Source organism: Erpetoichthys calabaricus, chromosome 1, assembly GCF_900747795.2.
Source record: "Erpetoichthys calabaricus chromosome 1, fErpCal1.3, whole genome shotgun sequence".
NCBI classification, from domain to species: domain Eukaryota; kingdom Metazoa; phylum Chordata; class Cladistia; order Polypteriformes; family Polypteridae; genus Erpetoichthys; species Erpetoichthys calabaricus.
In genome coordinates, this window is record NC_041394.2 from 156,913,056 (window position 1) to 156,933,732 (window position 20,677).

Sequence of the window (20,677 nt, forward strand, 5' to 3'; positions counted from 1 at the left end):
CAAAGGGGTCACAGTGCACCCTAACCCCCACGATCTCTGCTTTTTAATATGTGTATAGTAGCACATTCTAAACTACAAGGGGGATCCCACATCACCATTCATCATGTGAAATGCCTTCATTAACACACTACCCACTATAGTGGGGACATTGTGGCAATCAGGTTACCTCTAACCATTGGTGGAGGCAGATCAGTACGGCATGCATTGTTGGACCAGGATAACGAAGCAACTGAAAGACTTTGGTTTATCTGTTATATGCTTCAATATAGTTTTGGCACCAGTACTGAAGTACGACACCTGGTATCAGTACCAAAGTCAAAATTTTAGGTATCGATCCAACTCTACTGTTAACACTAGATCACCTTTAGCACAACAGATGCTTTAAGGATTACAGTGAAAGATTTTGTTTTGCTTTTACCAGATGAACACAGTATATTTATCTGTATTAAAACCTGCTTCATACAACTAAAGGTTGCAGGTGGTACGGTCTTCCTTTGTAAAAACTGGTGCAAGGCAGGAACCAACCTTGGATGAGATACACATCTATGCTCATTTATTACATGGCTTAGCACAAGCTTATTCTGCAGATTTGCCTTGTTTAATATTTGGCCCAGTGAGCTGTGGTTGTATGCACTTTTTCAACCTAAACTGTAGCTAACCTACTTGTTAAGATTCAGAATTCTGAAATTTTAACTGACAGCTAATTATAAAAACAGGAAATAATGAGATGACAAAAAAAAAAGCTTCTGAAAGGTAACCTACTACGTTTGTTTATGTAAATCCTAATGTACTTTACTTAGAAAGAAATGGTACCAATCTACAGCAATCTACACAAACCTGCAATGATTTTTACATTTTATTGTTCCACAATAAAAACATTAACAATCCAAGTAATGAAATTACAGGTTCCACTGAACAAAATTTCAAAATATTAAGAAAAAGAAAAAGACCTTACCCTTGCTTCCTGGCATGCAGCTCTCCGTAATAAATTGTCACTGGAATAAAAGTAAAATAATTTTGAAAATACAGCCCCACTTATTCAATAGTTTTTCTATTCTTATAATTGCATGCCGCACAGAATTTCTCTATTAAAGAAATTACTTAAAAATAATGATCTACCTGGAGATACTGAATAGTCAATTGCAGCTGAAGAATAATAAGTTAATGAAAAAGAGCTTTATTCATAAAAAGTTGTAAAATATTTTAAGACACCTAGAAATACTATCCAAATTGAAAAAGTGATCAAATTAGAATACAATAAAAAGATTATAAAAAGAATCCCAAATGGTTTTCTGTTAAACCTCTATAATGGGGGTGGCTCTGTGGCTAAGGATCTGTGCTGGTATCTGAAAGGTTGCTGGTTCAAATTCTCACACTAGAAGGGATCTGACTCAGTTTGGATCCTGAGCAATGACCTTAACCTGAAAGTTGCTCCAAGGTCACTGTACAATGGCTGACCCTGCATTCTGACCTCCAGAGGAACTTTCCTCTGGGGAATTAACAAAGTATATCAAATCAGATTAGCTGTTCCTGAAGTATTACAGGAAGAAACTTCCCATTGACTAATTCTAATGATTAAATCTAATTGAAAAAAAAATCTTTGTTTGATATCAGGAAAAATAATTCAGGCTTTAAAGCTGTATATGCCATCATTTATAAGTAATTTCTATGGATCCATAAATGTGAGGAAATAATTACTGAGAAATCTCTTCAGTTTAGGATGCAAATATAATTCTGGTTGGAATAGACACACCATTGAATTACATTGCATAATTTTAAGAATCGTGTTATATTGGTACTATACAGTATCAACCTTCAATGCTGCAATCCATTTTTCGGCACGCTTAATCCAACGCAGGGATAAAGAAGCATCGGACACCAAAAGTCCGGGTGGATGATCAGAAAGTTGCCCAGCACATTCGAACACACTCAGTACGAGCTGACTTGAGACAATTTGGAGCTGGCAATTCACACTGGCATAGTTACTAAACAAATCTCCAACCCGTGCGGACATAATTTCGGTTTATTATAAACATATTATTTTACAGCGTAAAGATGGTATTTTAGATTTACCATTGTTTGCCATAAAGCCAGTATCCTCCGTAGGAAACCACACAGAGCCCAAATACAGATTTCTTCCAATGGTTCCTTGCGGCCTTGAAGATCTTCAATAACCTCGCCATGGGTAGGTTAAACTATTGCCCAAATATGGCTTTATTTGAATGTATATAGAAACATTAAAAAAATGTTAGGAAACAGACGATAGCTTATTAAGGACCTCCACTGCAGCAGCTGCTGTACATGGGTAAGTCATTTACAAGAGAGGTACTGTATGCGTCCGTCTGTTAATGTCAGCCGTCTAGGAAGCGAAACTTAACGAATACATGGTTCCCAGTCTGCAGTAAACGCGGTTTAATTTTCTGTATCTTTAAATAAACCAGTTCTGCATCCCAAAAACTAATTAAAAAACTCTTAACAGTATTTTAATAAGAACACGATTTAGTTTCTGTTTTCTAAACACACTTCTTCCGCTGAATACTATAGTCTATCAAGGATATGTTAGAAACTATTCATCCAATTTATGTTGACGTTTGTTGAAACCAAAACTGCACTGTATGCACCTCTTTACCGCCTGATGCACTTACTCTTGTGTCCAACCCCACATTAAAAAAGGGGTCAGTCAGGAGAGACCGGTCAATTGACTGTATCATGTTCGTTTTACGTAGGAGTGGAGAATCTTAAATATACGGAAAAAAATCCGGATGGGAGAACTGGCAAACTCAACAAAACAATTTTTTAAATTCATTAAATTCACTTATCTAACCGAAATACATTGACTGATTTCTTTCAGCTCTCTGTATTTTTATTTCTTAAATATGTGTTATATTTTTTTATTTGTTCACAATTTTTACATATTATTTCAACTGTTAACGTAGACTCTGAAAAGAATTTCATTTTGTATAAGAACGTAACTAAAATTGATGTTTGCGCAATCTGAGATATTTGTGATAAAGGCAGTTACCTTCATTAGTTAAATCAGTTAAACCCGTTGGTTAGAAATGTACGAAATATACGAAACATTGTTCTTATTAAAGAAGGATTGCAGTTAATGTGGCTACTCTTAGACTGGATCATTGTGCATTTATTCATTAGGCTATAGGCCCATATCCCACATTAGCAGATACATGACTGAAATTTTGGGCTAAAAGGAAGTGGGCGTCTTATTTGCAATCATTTAATACAATGAATTTTAATAGAGCACACTTCCACTTATAGTATTGTATGGTTAATAATAAAACATAAAATTGCATACCACAGAAAACATACAGCTTAGAGGCAGAGAATTTAAGAATTTAAATTTAAATTTTTAAGAATTTGACAAGGGAGTTTTTTCTTTGATTGATTTAATTAAGATAACATACTGTAGATTGCAACATTACTTTTAGTCTTTAATTTTATGTACAGTATCTGTAAAAAGCACTGTAAAGTTTTGTATTTTTGAAGTTTTCTAAAATAATCCTAATGAAATTGTACATGGCTCAAGGTGAAAATTACAAACAGTGAAGTTTTTTGCTGAAATGTACCGCTCTTTTTATTTTCTGACTCGCTATATATCGCAGTGGGAATATGTGCTTTCAGAACTGCAGCTATGCCAAAACTGGCAAATTTCTCCAATTGCCTAAAGTGGAGATATTAAAGCAAAGAAATATGGCAAGAAAGAAAGGATGCATTTAATTTGCTTCAAAATTGGAGGTTCTATAGTTGGTTCTTGAATAATTTTAGATGATTTATTTTTCTGCGGTGGGTTGGCACCCTGCCTGGGATTGGTTCCTGCCTTGTGCCCTGTGTTGGCTGGGATTGGCTCCAGCAGACCCCCGTGACCCTGTGTTCGGATTCAGCGGGTTGGAAAATGGATGGCTGGATGATTTATTTTTTCATCTTTTGGCAAGACATAGTTTATATAATGATTTTAATTTCTTTTTTTTTAACATTCTATTAATTTTCTTAAAATCGAATAAATTCCATACAAGCAAGTCAAGTTTAACAAAACTCGAAACAAATCAACCCCCCACCCATGGGAAAGAGAGCTAGGCCAGCAGAGTAAAGCTGTACTCTTCTTCTTCTTTCGGCTGCTCCCGTTAGGGGTCACCACAGCGGATCATCTTCTTCCATTTCTTTCTGTCCTCTGCTGTCTGTTACACCCATCACCTGCATGTCCTCTCTCACAACATCCATAAATATTTAAAAATATGTAAATAAATATATGTAAAAGTAAATAGAATAAAACAGAGGGGAGAGAATCCACTTCCTCAATTTAAATGCTTATTCTAAAATGGTATTGATTAGATCCTGCTAAGTCTTGAAAAAATTTTTGTACAGATCCCCTAAATGAGAATTTTTTTTTTCCAACTTTAGATAATATGTAACATCAGTTACCCACTGACTTAAAAGAAATGAGTTAGCATTCTTTCAGTTCAGCAGAATAAGTCTATGTGCTGATAGTGAAGTAAAGGCAATTACAGTTTGTTTGTCCTTCTCCACCTTAAACCCATCTGGGAGTACACGAAACACAGCTGCTAATGGGTTAGGAGGTATTGTGACACCAAGGCTGTCTGAAAGGCATTTAAAGATTTTGGTCCAAAATGAAGTTAATTTGGTGCAGGCCCAAAACATGTGGCCCAATGAGGCTGGAACTTGATTGTAGCGTTCGCAGGTTGGATATTGCCCTGGAAACATTTTGGACAATTTTAAATAAGACAGATACACTCAATATATAATTTAATGATTTTAATTTCTTTTACATTATATGTTCTTTTTGTGTGTACAAAGAATGGATGGATAGAGAAATGATATTAAAAAAAGTGTTGAAGGTTCTGTACTAATTTGCTTGGTTATTTTTACTTTTCTACATAATTAGCATAAAATGGTAGCTCATGCTATGGTTTATTCATCAAAACACAGGAATTCTGTTTTAACGTACAGGTTTTTCCTTATATACCTATTTTCCACTCATAGTCATCCACTAGAGCCAACAAAAAGAAATCTCGAATTTTGCCAATATTCTTAAGTGACTACCCTAGTGCTCAATTTTAATTTTGATAATGATTTTTTTCTGCCACATTATTATGGACTAATTACTTTAAGGTCTACCAGACAAAGAGATTTAAACCTGAGTTATATTAAAACTCAGTTTTAAATGTAAGTGTGATATATGGTTTGCTGTGGCAAAACTGACATTCACTTGCTTATGCAACTGTACCAAAATCTGTCTCTTCCAAGGCTGTAGAGTCTATAGTCATCACTACTATTATTATATATTTGGCTCACACCCTTATCCAAGGTAAGTTACAAATTTCAGATTCTATATCATAAATGTTTATATATATTTTTTACAATTTGGGCTCAAGCACATTAAATAATATCTCAAGATCACACAGTGAGTTAGAGGTAGGGATTCATTTGACAATTTTGAAGTTTAAAGTTAAGTGCCTTAGCCAAAACACCACTTCATCATGAAAGCTTTGTCCATGCAACAGGTGGTGAAAAAAGGTGTACACGACAGTTAGTGATGGAATATTTGTGGGAAGCTGGACTTGACTTGTTTGTCTAATAAATACATTCTGTACAGTGAAATACTTGTGTCTTTAGACAAATTGATTTTGGTATAATGCTCTGCAAACATTTATCAGAACATATTTGCAAATACCAAAATGTGTCCTCAGATGACATCACAATAGATTTTGGATACAACATAAAGAATAACATCTAGCACAGTTGATGAAACAACATATTTATTTTAAAGCAACTGTGTGAAAATGCATTTATTCTGTTTGCCTTTCTCACAGCTTAACTCCTTTTAAACCGTCAAAACATTATTTTTTTAAATAGGACACCATAGCAGCTTGACAGTTAAAAGCCTCAGTGCTGCTGCTCCTGGCTCAGAGTCTGTATGTTTTTTCCAGTTCAGAGTGATCTGATGTCTGTCTGCATCTAGTGGTGTAGGGTTTCACCTCTAGCTTTAAGTTCATGTTCAAGTTTACTTTAATTGTGTATATGATCATGGAATATAATATGTATCTCCAGAAAACTGTTGGATTGAAACAGAATTAAAAGGCGGAACCAAATTTTACATGTAATGAATTATCGATGTCTGAGTGTGACTGGTATGTGTGGCATCAAACTTGCGTTTGATTCCTGCTTTGCCATGACATAACAGCTTCTGTTCAAACTTGCTTACAGGTTTATAGTCCGAGTTTGTAGTTAGTTAGAATGCCTTAAATAAGATACATTATTAATATTGCATTTTATGTTTGTCGCTTTACTTATAAAATATGTTTTAATCTGTCAACAGATTTACATTAAAAATTATTTACGGTAGGAAGGTATGAATCAAAAACTACAACTCCCGAAATCCAGCAGCTTTGTAACTATGCCATCTGCCTGAGCAAAACGAGATTGTTGGATTTTTTTTACATGTATTTTCGGAACATAAGATTATTTTAACAACTGAAAATGTTTAATATTTGTATTGACTCCGCCTTTAACGTGTTTTATTAAAAAACCGTAACATATTAAAATATGAAAAATAAATATTTTACATGGACGGGTAAGTGTTTCAGGCATTCACTCGGACAGCACTCTTTTGGTCCTCTCAAGTTGCACAACATGGCGTCTCAGTTGGCGGTAAATTCAGGTATTTTCATTTAAATTTCTATTTTGTTTTTTTATATAGTGAAGTTATTTTGTTTTACTCTGCATACAGTCTAAACATGAAATGTAGTCGTGGTACAAGTTGGTTCAACATGTTTGGGAAGCTAGCAAGGGGCATTAGAAGCACCAGTTTAGTAAGGTGTGCCGGCCTTTACTCTAGTTTCTCGCATGCTTGGAGGATTGTTTGACAGTGATCTCTTGCCAGGAAAGCGCGTGCGTCAGGACAGGCTTAAAATTGAAAGGTGTAAAGAGACCCGATCTTTGCATCGCAAACTCTGAATAACGTTTCGTAACTTAGTAAATTGAGAACATGCAAGTATTCCGAAAGACCGTTCAGTTTTTTTTTTTTTTTTTTAAAAGAATCTGTTCTTAGTAACATAATTTTCCTGTTCATACCTCAGTTATATTTTCTCTAGTAAACTCATTAAAACAGTTTTTTCCCTCTTTCTTCTAATACTTCTGTGTTTAGTAGGCTTTATATGTAAATCGTTCTGTTACAGCGAGTAGTAGTAGTGTGTAAAGTGTAATCAGTGTTCCGCAGTCGTCTTATTTTTTTTTTTAAGCATTTTAAGAGTTTTCTCTATTCAGATTTCAGTATGTTTATTTTGGCTACCGAAACAACCATTATCTGATTTACTTTAGGTAGTCATTTTTACGTGTTGTTAGAGTTCACAGTATTGTACGAATGTAAAGAGTTCGGCGTGCTGGATTTAGTTTATAATTGGCACTTGCTAGGATTCTATCGCACTTTTTATCATTTCATTATTGCTCATCGTATTCTGTATCTGTTGATTAAAAATCACTGCTTTCGACTTCAAAATACAGTCTCTTCAAATAACGTTTTAACATCTTTTGACGGGTTATCTTTTTTACTATGAAGAGTGAAGTTATGAGTAAATGTTTGTGCAAGGATGTTCATACATGAAAGTAACCCATACGTGAAGTCACACTTTCTTTATACAACACCGCGTGGTACAATTCAAGTCTTCGGGAAATAAAAACATCAAAAATACATATGTGTTTAATAATGGAAGTTGCGCAAGTTCTAGCTGATAGTTACCGCTAATCTGCATTCTAAACGGTTCTTACTTACCAACTGAAACTGTACTATTAATTACGCGAAGATGTTCAGCATATGGAGCTTGTTGTTTCTCATTTAAATACGAAATAAAATTTAAACAACACGGATTATACACCGATCAGCCACAATATTAAAACCACTGACAGGTGAAATTGGGTTATATTAGGCAGCAAGTGAACAGTCAGTTCTTGAAGGTGATGTGTTGGAAGCCCAAAAAAAAAAGGACAAGAGCGACTTTGACAAGGACCCAATTATGATCGTTAGACGGTGGTTAGAGCATCTCCAAAACAGTAGGTCTTATAGAGTGTTTCCAGTATGCTGTGGTTAGTACCTGCCAAAGGTTGTCCAAAGAAGGATAACTGGTGAACTGACGACTGGGTCATGGGTGCCCAAGGCTTATTGGTGTTAGTGGGGAGCCAAGGCTAGCCTGTCTGGTTTGATATCTCAGAAGGGCTACTGTAGGACAAATTGTTGAAAAACTTAATGCCGGCAATGAGAGAAAGGTGTTGAAAGATACAGTGGATTGCAGCTTGCTGTGTAACTGCAGACCAGTCAGAGTGCCTGTGTGACCCCTGTCCACCATTAAAAGCGCCCGTAATGCTCACGTGAACATCAGAACTAGACCATGGAACAATGGAAAAAGGTGGCTTGGTCTAATGAATTGTATTTTCTTTTAGATCATATTGACTACAGGTGCATGTGTGTTATTTACATGTGGAACAGATGGCAGCAGAATGCGCTGTGGGAAGAAGGCAAGGCAGCAGGACAGTGTGATGCTTTGGGCAACGTTCTGCTTTGAAACCTTGGGTCTTGGTTTTCATGTGGATGTTACCTACCTAAAAATAGTTGCAGACCATGTATATTCCTTCATTGCAATGGTATTCCCTGATGGCATATGCCTGTCCTGCTAATTGGCATAATCGTAGTGTTTTGTGCTTCAAACCACAAAGTACATTTTATTTTGGTATTAACTAATATAGCCACTCATTTCATAGCCCAGTAGCCACTTTGTCTGAAACTTGCATCAATTTTTACTTAGTACACCTGTTGTTTTCATTGCCGGTGTGCTCCTCCCATATCCAGCAGTCCTTTATGGGTGCATGTGAGTTTTCCCTAGTGGCAATCATGCTTGAGTGGAGTTATAACTTCACTTGTTAATACCAATACTGTTTTAAAAAAAAATCCATTAGTATTGTGCTTTTTTGGATTTTTGGTATTGACATGGTATCAAGGTCTGTATACTGTTTAAGATTTTAAAAATGTGTGCATTTTCTAGACTATGTATTTACACCCACAAGAATATCTTTTAAAAATAAAGAGCTGAAGTTTTGTTTGGCTTTCATTGTGCATTACTGTGGGGCATGTTAAAAGACGGGGCTATGTTGTATCTTCCTGTCAGTACATGTTTCCAGCATCCTTTAAGACTGTGATGACCTGACTAATCAGTTGTGAGTTGCATTTTTACTTAATGTGTCATATATTTAAGTGAGAAAGTTAGAAATGTTAATTACTTTTTAAAACAGCATTGCCCTAATAATGGAATGGAGTTAGTGCATTCATCTTTTGAATATAATGGACACGGCTACAGTTCCTTGTCCAGGCATGTATCCATTTTCTAACTGTCATATCCAATTCAGAGTCGCAGGGAGTAGATTCCTATTCATGCTGCACTGGTCATGAAACAGGAGCCAACCTTAGATGGTGAAGGACACTTGCCACATCATTAAATAACCTAAGCAGCATGGCTTTGGGATTTGAAAGAAGACAGAAGCATTCAAACCATCCGCTACTCAGGCAGTGCTAACTAGAGGTGTAGGAAATAAAAATTAAGGCAAGTTTCAAACAGTATGTCTGTCTCAAAACCTGTGTCTAGTCTACTAAGATGATGAAATGAGCCTGAAATGTAATTCTGATACTTCTAATAATATGACTTGTAATGCATAATTTCAAAGTCGTGTAGTTAGCAGTGGCCATGCTAAAACATTATACTTCATTGCTAAACACTAAATTTGAGTTTTTGACGTCAATCTAATGTTCTTTAGTATGATGTCTGAAAAGTTACGAATATAGTAAAAATCTCATGATATTTTTGAATGGTATAGGAGCAAATGGGATGCAGTCTGTAGTTAGGAGTAATTATTGCAGTTATTGTCTTGCCAGCAATGGTTAATTTTGCTTTAGTACAAAGAAATAAGCAGGCAAATCACATGTGTGAGACACCTTGAAAGCCGCAGAACAAACTGATTTACACCAACATATAGCACCCACAAGTGTAAGATGGATCCCTTCTGGCAGTAACAGGATATGCACCTGCAACCTTCCAGATACATGCTGTGGCACCTGGCTGGGGTTCATGCCTGGCCGGGATGCCCAGGAGGACCGGAGGAGGGCTCGTGCCTCCTCCAGAACACAAGGGGGCGACCGCCCTGGTTGCTTTGTGGGCCATGGGTACAGAGAATGGAAGCTCTACCCTGTAGGGGCCCGTGGCCACCGCCAGGGGGCACCCCAATGCCTTGGGAGCCCTGGACCTCAGCACTTCCGCCACACCTGGAAGTGCTGGGGGGAAGAGGATTGGGGACACCCGGAGGACTTTCGGGTACACAGCCAGAGCTTCCGCCACACAGGGGTGTGTCAATGGAGGCTCCTCAGGATGCACCTGGAGTCTATCCGGGGTGTATAAAAGGGGCCGACTCCCTCCATTCATTGGCAAGAGTCGGGTGGAAGTAGGACGGAGCTCAGAGGAGAGGAGTGGAGGTGGACCAGAGACTGAAGGCATTGTGTTGTGTGGCCAAGGACTTAAGGGGTGATTGGTGCTGCGGCACTGGGTTGATGCACGAACTGTAAATAGTAATGTATAATAAACGTGTGTGTGGTGAAACCAACATATCTACCTGTCTGTGTCCGGGCTGTTCCCCACAATGCATAGATCCTTAGCCTCAGAGCCACCACACAGCCCTTTATATAAACCCTATATTGAAATTTCCCCAAAGACAATAAAATCCCTCTAATTTCTTAGTGTTGGGGGGGGGGGGGGGGGGGGGGATATCTCCAGCCCCCACAAATGAAATTCAGATATTGATTTCTTTATTGATAATAACATGCTGTCCTCAGTAAAATCACGTGGCTGTAATGACATTGTAATTTATGACCGTGCACCAGTTTTGTTGCAGCTTACGATGTTGTTTTAACATTTGGAGATTATAGCTATCTTTACAAATTGTTATTTTTATTTACAACAAATCCACCTCAGAGACTTCTCCTAAACCTTACTTTATTAGCTTTCTTGTGTAAAATTATATTGTACAGTCATGGCCAAAATTATCGGCACCCCTGGAATTTTCCCAGAAAATGCACCATTTCTCCCAGAAAATTGTTGCAATTACAAATGTTTTGGTATACACGTTTATTTCCTTTATGTGCATTGGAACAACACAAAAAAACAGAGAAAAAAAGGCAAACCTGACATCATTTCACACAAAACTCAAAAACCAGGCTGAACAAAATTATTGGCACCCTCAAGTTAATATTTGGTTGCATGCCCTTTGGAAAAAATAACTGAAATCAAGCACTTCCTATAACCATCAACAAGCTTGTTACACCTCTATAATGGAATTTCCGACCACTCTTCTTTTGCAAACTGCTCAAGGTCTCTCAGATTTGAAGGGCGCCTTCTCCCAACAGCAATTTTGAGATCTCTCCATAAGTGTTCAATCGGATTTAGATCTGGACTCATTGCTGGCCACTTCAGAACTCTCCAGCGCTTTGTCTTCAACAGTTTCTGGGTGATTTTAGAGGTATGTTCGGATTCATTGTCCTGCTGGAACACCCATGACCTCTGACGCAGACCCAGCTTTCTGACACTGGGCCCTACATTTCGCCCCAATATCTTTTGGTAGTCTTCAGATTTCATGATGCCTTGCACACAGTCAAGGCATCCAGTGCCAGAGGCAGCAAAACATCCCCAAAACAACTTAAAACCTCCACCATGTTTGACTGTAGGTACTGTGTTCTTTTCTTTGTAGGCCTCATTCCGTTTTCTGTAAACAGTAGAATGATGAGCTTTACCAAAAAGCTCTACCTTGGTCTCATCTGTCCACAAGACGTTTGCCCAGAAGGATTTTGGCTTCCTCAAGTACATTTTGGCAAACTCTAGTCTGGCTTTTTTATGTTTCTGTGTCAGCAGTGGGGTCCTCCTCGCTCTCCTGCCATAGCGTTTCATTTCGTTCAGATGTCGACGGATAGTTTGAGCTGACACTGTTGCACCCTGAGTCTGCAGAGCAGATTGAATATGTTTTGATGTTGATTGGGGCTGTTTATCCACCATTCGGACTATCCTTCATTGCAGTCTTTTATTAATTTTTCTCTTCCGTCCACGTCCAGGGAGATTAGCTACAGTGCCATGTGTTGTGAACTTCTTGATTATGTTGTGCACAGTGGACAAAGGAACATGAAGATCTCTGGAGATGGACTTGTAGCCTTGAGATTGTTTATATTTTTCCACAAGTTTTCTTCTCAAGCCCTCAGACAATTCTCTGCTCTTCTTTCTGTTCTCCATGCTTAGTGTGGCACACTCAGACACACAACAGAAAGGTTGAGTCAACTTTTCTCCATTTTAACTGGCTTCAGGTGTGATTTCTATATTGCCAGCACCTGTTTCTTGCCACAGGTGAGTTCAAACGAGCATCATATGCTTGAAATAAACGATTTACCCAGAATTTTGAAACGGTGCCAATAATTTTGTCCGGCCCATTTTTTGAGTTCTGTGGGACATGATGTCAGATTTGGCTTTTTTTTCTGTTTTTTTTGTGTTGTTCCAATGCACATAAAGGAAATAAACGTGTATACCAAAACATTTTTAATTGCAACAATTTTCTAGGAGAATTGGTGCATTTTCTGGGAAAATTCCAGGGGTGCCGATAATTTCGGCCATGACTGTATGCAATATGAAAATCCTTTACAGTCGATGACTACTTGAAGTCTGGAACCGATGGCCTTTTCCAAGTGCTGGGTTTCCATCCTAGTGATACTTTGCCAGACCTTTTCTGCAGCTGTCTTCAATTGCTGCTTGTTTGTTGGACTTTCTAAAATCAGTTTTGTCTTCAGCAAGTGAAATTGCATGTCCACTTGGTTTGAGGTCAGTTGATTGACTTGGTCTTTGAAGAATATGCCATTACTTTGCGTTGTACAGCTCCTGGTTTGTCTTTCACATTATATTTTGGGTGATTTTCTGACTGTACTGTGAAACATCTGTTTTGTAGCATTTGTCTGAATGGACTGTATAGCCCTGTACACTTAAGAATTCATCCTGCTACTTCTGCCAGCAGTCATATCATCAATAAACACTAGTGACTGACTTCCATTTGCAACCATGCACCATCGTGACATAAAACTGCCTCCACCAATGTTTCACAGATGATGTGGTATTCATCGTATCATGAGCCATTTGTTCTCTTCTCCTTTTGAGAATTTCAATTAAGGATCAGTATGCTTTATTATTAGTTTTAGTGCTATTAGCAATGAAAAGTCTAAGCCTGAAGCAGCTTTAAAAGGGCATTATTTATTTTAGCAGAATGGACCCAGTCTGCCTGCCTTTTCACTTGCTTTGTTTTGAACTTCTGTGAGCTAAGGTCGATATACTCTCTGAAGAAGCAAGCAAGAAGATTTTGTTTTTGGAATTTAGGAGTTGAGCTTCTCGCTGACAGAAGACTAAACAATGCATGTAGGGCCTTTGCCTGTGTGAGTACTAGGCAAGCTCTCAAGCTAGTGCATAAACATATAAGCACTCAAATGATATTTAGATTTATTATGGCACATCAATACTTTGGGCAGTAAAGTTATAATACATTATGATATCTAGATGGACTGAGCTATATAGGGGGCTTAAGAGTTCATTATCAAAGGTTAGGGACCTTTCCCTGCACATACAATCATATGAAAAAGTTTGGGAACCCCTCTCAGCCTGCATAATGATTTACTCTACTTTCAACAAAAAAGATGATAGTGGTATGTTTTTCATTTCCTAGGAACATCTGAGATTTTTAATTTCATACAACTAAATGTTGCTTCACTAAATCAAATGTGAAAAACTGGCTGTGCAACAATTTGGGTACCCTTGTAGTTTTGCAGATTTGAATGCTTGTAACTGCTCAGTACTGATTACTTGCAACACCAAATTGGTTGGATTAGCTTGTTAAGCCTTGAACGTCATAGACAGGTGTGTCCAATCATGAGAAAAGGTATTGAAGGTGGTCAATTGCAAGTTGTGCTTCCCTTTGACTCTCCTCTGAAGAGTGACAGCATGAGATCCTCAAAGCAACTCTCAAAAGATCTGAAAACAAAGATTGTTCAATATCATGGTTTAGGGGAAGGCTACAAAAATCTATCTCAGAGGTTTAAATTGTCAGTTTCAACTGTAAGGAATGTAATCAGTGAAATGGAAGGCCACAGGCACAGTTGCTGTTAAACCCAGGTCTGACAGGCCAAGAAAAATACAGGAGCAGCATCTGTGCAGGATTGTGAGAATGGTTACAGACAACCCACAGATCACCGCCAGAGACCTGCAAGAACATCTTTCTGCAGATGGTGTACCTGTACATCGTTCTACAATTCAACGCAATTTTGCACAAAGAACATCTGTGTGGCAGGGTGATGAGAAAGAAGCCCTTTCTGCACTCACGCCGTAAACAGAGTCGCTTGTTGCATGCAAATGCTCATTTAAACAAGCTAGATTCAATTTGGAACAAAGTGCTTTGGGCTGATGAGACACAAATTGAGTTATTTGGTCATAACAAAAAGCGCTTTGCATGGCGGAAGAAGAACAGCGCATTCCAAGAAAAACACCTGCTACCTACTGTCAAATTTGGTGGAGGTTCCATTATGCTGTGGGGCTGTGTGGCTAGTTCAGTGACTGGGGCCCTTGTTAAAGTCGAGGGTCAGATAAATTCAACCCAGTATCAACACATTCTTCAGGATAATGTTCAAGCATCAGTCACAAAGTTGAAGTTTCGCAGGGTTTGGATATTCCAACAAGACAATGACCCAAAACACAGTTCGAAATCTACAAAGGCATTCATGCAGAGGGAGAAGTACAATGTTCTGCAATGGCCGTCACAATTCCCTGACTTGAATATCATCGAAAATCTATGGGATGATTTGAAGTAGGCTATCCTCACAGTCCTCACAGGTGGCACAGTGGTAGTGCTGCTGCTTTGCAGTAAGGAGACTGTGGAAGATTGTGGGTTCGCTTCCCAGTTCCTCCCTGTGTGGATAGCGCTTTGAGTACTGAGAAAAGTGCTATATAAATTATTATTATCCATGCTCGGCAGCCATCAGATTTAACTGACCTGGAGAGATTTTGTATGATTAATGGTCAAAAATACCTCCATCCAGAATCCAGACACTCATCAAAGGCTATAGGAGGCGTCTAGAGGCTGTTATATTTGCAAAAGGAGGCTCAACTAAGTATTGATATAAGATCTCTGATGGGGTGCCCAAATTTATGCACCTGTCTAATTGTTATGATGCGTATTGCATATTTTCTTTTTAATCCAATAAACTTAATGTCACTGCTGAAATACTACTGTTTCCATAAGGCATGTCATATATTAAAAGGAAGTTGCTACTTTGAAAGCTCAGCCAATGATAAACAAAAATCCAAAGAATTAAGAGGGGTTCCTAAACTTTTTCATATGACTGTAGATGTCTGTGAAGTAAGCAGCAGCTTAGCCTCTATCAGGCAAGTGTGCAGCTGCACTCTATGACTTAACAGCACTGCTGTCTGCATTCACAGACTTTTATATTAGCATGCACATGTATATTTTAGATCAGCATTTAAGTGTATATGCCAATGCTTCTTTACATATCCTAATGATAATAACGTTACAGCAGAACATATTAGTTAGCTTAAAGAATCAATTGTTAAAGGCTTGTCTCTTTTCCTTCTTTCAAGCATGAAGCACCGTGTCAAGGCTGTCAGTGAAGCTGCTCACTGTCTCTTACTGGCACAGTTGCCTGTTATTTTTAGCCTTACAAGGATACTAGTACAATAATTCATTATTAATTGAATTATTAATTGCGCAGTCCTGTTTTCGCATGTCCGTCCTCCTGATTCCATCTTAATTGTAAGAATTGATTAACTAAAAGGCCATCGATCTTTAACAGCTCAGGATTAGGACGTTAGAACGAAGGGAGGGATAATCAGGTGATGCTCACCTCCAGGTGGCAAATATGTCCTTCCAGCCAAAGTGTTTGTTATAAGAAGATGGACTGGGAAGGAAATTTGTTATGAGAAGATCTACTGGGAAGAAGATTATTATGGTAAAGTCTATGGGAGAAAGGGTATTGTTATGAGAAGGTCTGCAACACCAAGTGATAGTTATGAGAAAAGGTGCTGAGCGAGGTCATCATCATTAGAAACCCTGTACAGTAGATGTTGGGAAACTGGTGTGAAGAGGGTTCATTTTGTGATAAGAACTGTAATAAATTTGGGGCTTACTTCATGAACTGAGACAGGCTTTATGTGCCCTGCAATTGTTTCCTATGCTGTTCAGTAAAGTCTAAATTCTGACTACCTTTCTGAAGACTCTGCTTGTTTTTTACTGAAGATTTCTCCACAGCACTCCATACTCTTTTCTTTCCAACATTCTAGTAAATATTGATCTTTGTTTTCCTCAATCCAAAGAAAATTGTTCCAGAACTGGACAGGCTTTTAAAAAATGTTTTCTGGTGAAGTCTAATCTGTCCTTCCTATACTTGAGGTTTACTAGTGGTTTGCACTTTGTAGTAAACTCTCTGTCTTTACTTTCATGAAGTCTTCTCTTGATTGTAGACTTCGACAATGATAGGTCTACCTCCCATAGAGTGTTCTTGGTTTTGCTAAATATTGTGAATGGGTTCTTCACCAGGGACAGAATTCTGCAATCATCCAGAACAGTTGTCTTCTGTGGTTTTCCAGACATTCTAGTGTTACGAAGTTTACCAGTATGTCATTTTTAAGAAAGTACCAAATGGTTTATTTGATCACTCCATGTGTTTCTGCTATCACTCTAAAGGGTTTGTTTTCTTTCTCAATCAAGTGATAGACTGTTTTTACTTGCATTGACAGCTCTTTGGACCTCATATTGAGAGTTCACAGTGACAGCGTCCAAATTTATATTCCACACTTATGCACTAGTGGCATATAGAGCCATTATGAATAATTGTGTCACTGTCCAAATACTTATGGAACTGACTGTATATATTTTCATCCTTAGAGCAGGTTTGTCATAAATGTAATTTGTCACAAATCTTATCTAAATGTTTTGGAAAGTCTATGACTTATGGTGCATGGGGCCAGGATGGGAATCTGCACACTAAGAACATGAATTGGTCTAAGGAGCTTAGAAGATGTTTGGATGTAAATTTGCCTTCACAATTCGTTTGACTATTTAAGACCGAGGAAAGGTTTCAGTGTTTGTAAACATTGCTTAAAATACTGAATTTTACTATTAATTCCTGACAGCAAAATATCTACAAATTGATAGCAGATTCATGATCAGTTTTTTTGTCAGTTAAATATGAGATTGGAATTTGGCCATATTGGTACTTATAATGATACATCCTTTGTTTTAAAGCAGCAACTCCCTTTGCTACTCAAGTACAATTTAAACATACCTATCAGACAGCCTCAGAATGCTACTAAGTTCTCAACCGCCTATATCTATTCCAATAAGTTCTCGCTGTTTTTGTTTTATTACTGCACATAACACCACAGCTTAAGATTTTTTTGTTGTATCATAGTAAACTTACATTCCACCACTTGTGAACTCCTTTTGCAAAGTGAACTGACTCCAATGCAGATTAACCCAGTTCCATCACCATTCTGGTCATAAACTTATATGGTTGAGTAAGTGTGAAAGGGACTTTTTACTTTTAATATTTTTTTTGGCATGAGAAATAATGGATCATCAGCCTTTGTTTCTGTAGAGTCCAAAGCTTTCTTAAAGTATTGATCCATTTTTTTAATTGCTTATTTCTGAATTTTTTTTTTATTTTGAGCTGTGTTTCCCTGTATACTATATTATGTATAGAAGTACCGGTAATAACAGTATAATAACATTTTAGAAGAACACTTTGTTATGAAGATATGGGAAGTGCTTAATGCTTTTTTTTTTTTATAACACAAATAGCTGCCAGTCTTTGGGGACCCTATAAAGAACTTTGGGACACAGTGAACAATGCCATCTACAGAAGACAACCAGAAGCTGTACACCTGCTAGATATGAGCTTGAAGAAACACAAACCAGATTTTATTTCCCTCTTCAAGAATCCAGTATGCTTTTAATTTTTGAATCTTGTAAGGGTTACTTGAAGGAGCCCAAATCTGTGGTTTTTATGTGTTTATGTGCTTTATGTTTGGATTGTGAATGTTGGGAGATTTATAATTTTGCAAGAGCTCAGAAATTGTAAACCAGGATTTATAATCCATTCTTATGTTATAGAGGAAAAACAATCAGAAAAAAAGTGTTTTAAAAGTATTAATGTTATTTAAATTTTATTCAGCTTTAATCATTCTTGGGTCCAAAGTTGGTAAACTGTATACTTGAATGAGTCCTTCTGCGTAATAGACCTTGAAAGAATTTCTTTGCTGCTGGTCGTCAGTTTAATCTATGGCATTGCATTTTTCAGTTTAATTCAGTTTAGTTTATTTTTGTATAGCATTCTTCATAGAGTGCAGTCACTGAGCACTGTGCCAAGTTCTCAGAAAAAAACACTGTAAATTTTACAAAATACTAAATCCAAAATTAGTATGTATAAAGACATACATTTTTTTAAACAGACAGGAAAACAGTGTAGTTTATAACTGATTAACATAAATGGAAACCAGCAATATCTGACCATTAATTATTTATTTAACTATGGCCAGTTGAGAAATGGAGGAGAGGAAAAGAAAAACCCCAGTCAGCAACATCCCTGGAGAAAATAAACCTCAGCAGGATCAACAGTCAATTGTAAGAGAGAAAGTCAAAACCAAATTTGGAAACAGTCATTGTCCCAGAAATCAATTTAGGCAGCACAATCGGGCAACATGGTAAAGCAATTGTGAACATACCCAGATTTATGATAGCTAATTAAACTGTTGTATGGGTTTGGAAATTTCCATGAATGATTACCATGTACTAAGTATTATATCCTTGCTTTTTGTGTTGAGCCTGTCTGAAAAGTATTTTTTAGTTATACTAAATGATTCATTTTTCTTACGGCAGCCAAAGAGTAATGAACAGCGTGACAAGGTGAAAAAAGCAAGTACAGATGGCATTGCTATTCAGGGTCAACAAGGTCTACGGCATCTTCCTGAGCAGCTACTTACAGAGGCATTATCTTGAGTGATCTGTTCAGCATCTCTGAATTGGCTGCATTAGAACTTCTCCTGGCAGGTAGTGGTGTGCCCATCTTTGTTACTACAATACCAGCAGATAGAAATATCGTTTAAGATGCACATTTTTTTTTTTTTGACCAAGTTTTATTTTAAAAATAGAGAGATAACAAGCATATCTAACGGAAATTATCTAAATATCATAAAATAGTTTTCCATCTGAAATTGATGAATGCTTAAAATAATGAAGGTGACAATTGCTTATTTTATTAAAATTATGATCATATTTACATATTTGCTTATGCTTCTTTACTATTTGCTCAATTACTGAGTTTCTGAGCTTTTCTTTTAGTGAATATGAATTCCAGTTATCATAAATTTTGAAATTTTTTTTCCTCTGCTTGTGTCTTGATTGCTTCTCTCATATTTCTTGCTTTCTTTCAGGTGAGCGTCAGCAGCCTCATTTTCCTGGCCTCACTAGGGGTCTGGTAGCAGTTCTGCTTTACTGGGATGGTAAGAGGTGCATAGCAAATTCACTGCATTCTTTGATTCAAGCTCGTCGTGGAAAAACCTTTATGCTTGATCTCAGGTTTGTACAGTACTTTGTGTTTATAGATTAAAAAAAAAAAGTTGTATTTTTTTGTTTAACTTTCTTTCTTCAGTGGTCTTTAATTCAAGCAGTACTAAACAGAGTTCTGGTAATAAACGTTGTGTGGTTTTTTCAACAAAAAATGTATTGATTAATTCTTACATAATTTATAAGGACATATTTAGTGATGTGGCTGTAGGTTACTGAAATTTCAGAAATGTGGATTGATATGTTTTTTTTTTTTTTTTTTTTTTTTATATATTATAAACTCTTTGTAGTGGGAGCAAGTTATAGATGGGTTGGCATGCCTGGAGCATAGTATAATGAAGAAAAAAAGACACTCTTAATAAAAGCCATTTAATATTTTGATTTTCTTGTTAATACTGTACTTAAATAAATTGTCCGAATTACTGTATCATTTTAGAAATTTAATAGTTCTAAATGGCTAGAGTAATCAAACTGGAACTGGACGGCTAGCCTTCTACTCTATGGCTGGCACAAATATTTTCAAACATAGTATGTTAAGAAACCTTCATTAAAATAACAAAGCAAATCTTGTGTTATTGAACATTAGTCCCAAATGCATAGCTGTTCTACCAGCCAAGGAGTTCCACCGGAAGATAATTTTACTGAATGCTGATTATTCAACTTGTGTCCATTATAAAAATATTGTTTTTTAAATTAACAAAAAATCTGTAGTGCTTCATTTTGTGAAAATTATGCTTTAATCACTATAAATACTTGCAGTAGATAATTTAATTTCACACCAGTGTTAAAGATATAAAGCCAAGTAGTTAAATGTGATATCAGTGGCAGGGTTCACTTCACAAGACTAAATGTTTCTGTTTAATACTCACTGTTGTTGCTGGTTTGCCAAGGTTCGTACTCTTGAGCCATGTTGTCTTTGTCCTCATTCCCTCCATTTCCTTTTTGATAGACCTTT

The 20,677-nt window shown here is 37.0% G+C and overlaps 3 protein-coding genes across 5 annotated transcripts in view; 2 read left to right on the forward strand and 1 right to left on the reverse strand.

Annotated features, from left to right (window-relative positions):
* The window catches only part of agk (acylglycerol kinase), a 59,024-nt gene extending 56,673 nt beyond the window's left edge, over nt 1-2,351 (reverse strand). The window contains exons 1-2 of one of the 2 annotated variants that reach the window (XM_051920504.1): nt 2,074-2,350; nt 956-995 (exon numbers count right to left, since the gene is read on the reverse strand). In XM_051920504.1, coding sequence (XP_051776464.1) covers nt 956-995; nt 2,074-2,183 — 150 coding nt within the window. In that variant the 5' untranslated portion in view covers nt 2,184-2,350. Of the gene's footprint in view, nt 1-955; nt 996-2,073 lie in introns of both variants that reach the window. The other variant, XM_051920507.1, reaches the window with a different exon arrangement.
* Nucleotides 2,352-6,619: 4,268 nt separating this feature from the next.
* LOC127526174 (nuclear pore complex protein Nup205-like) lies at nt 6,620-19,202 on the forward strand. The gene is made up of 3 exons (XM_051920764.1): nt 6,620-6,694; nt 17,959-18,101; nt 19,036-19,202. The coding sequence occupies exons 1-3, from the start codon at nt 6,667-6,669 to the stop codon at nt 19,153-19,155; spliced, it is 291 nt and encodes a 96-aa protein (XP_051776724.1). The 5' UTR covers nt 6,620-6,666; the 3' UTR covers nt 19,156-19,202.
* A 387-nt stretch (nt 19,203-19,589) lies between these two features.
* Nucleotides 19,590-20,677, forward strand: part of nup205 (nucleoporin 205) — a 193,212-nt gene continuing 192,124 nt past the window's right edge. For both annotated transcript variants that reach the window (XM_051920262.1, XM_051920268.1), the window contains exon 1: nt 19,590-19,734. In XM_051920262.1, the coding sequence (XP_051776222.1) occupies nt 19,721-19,734 (14 nt within the window). In that variant the 5' untranslated portion in view covers nt 19,590-19,720. The remainder of the gene's footprint in view (nt 19,735-20,677) is intronic.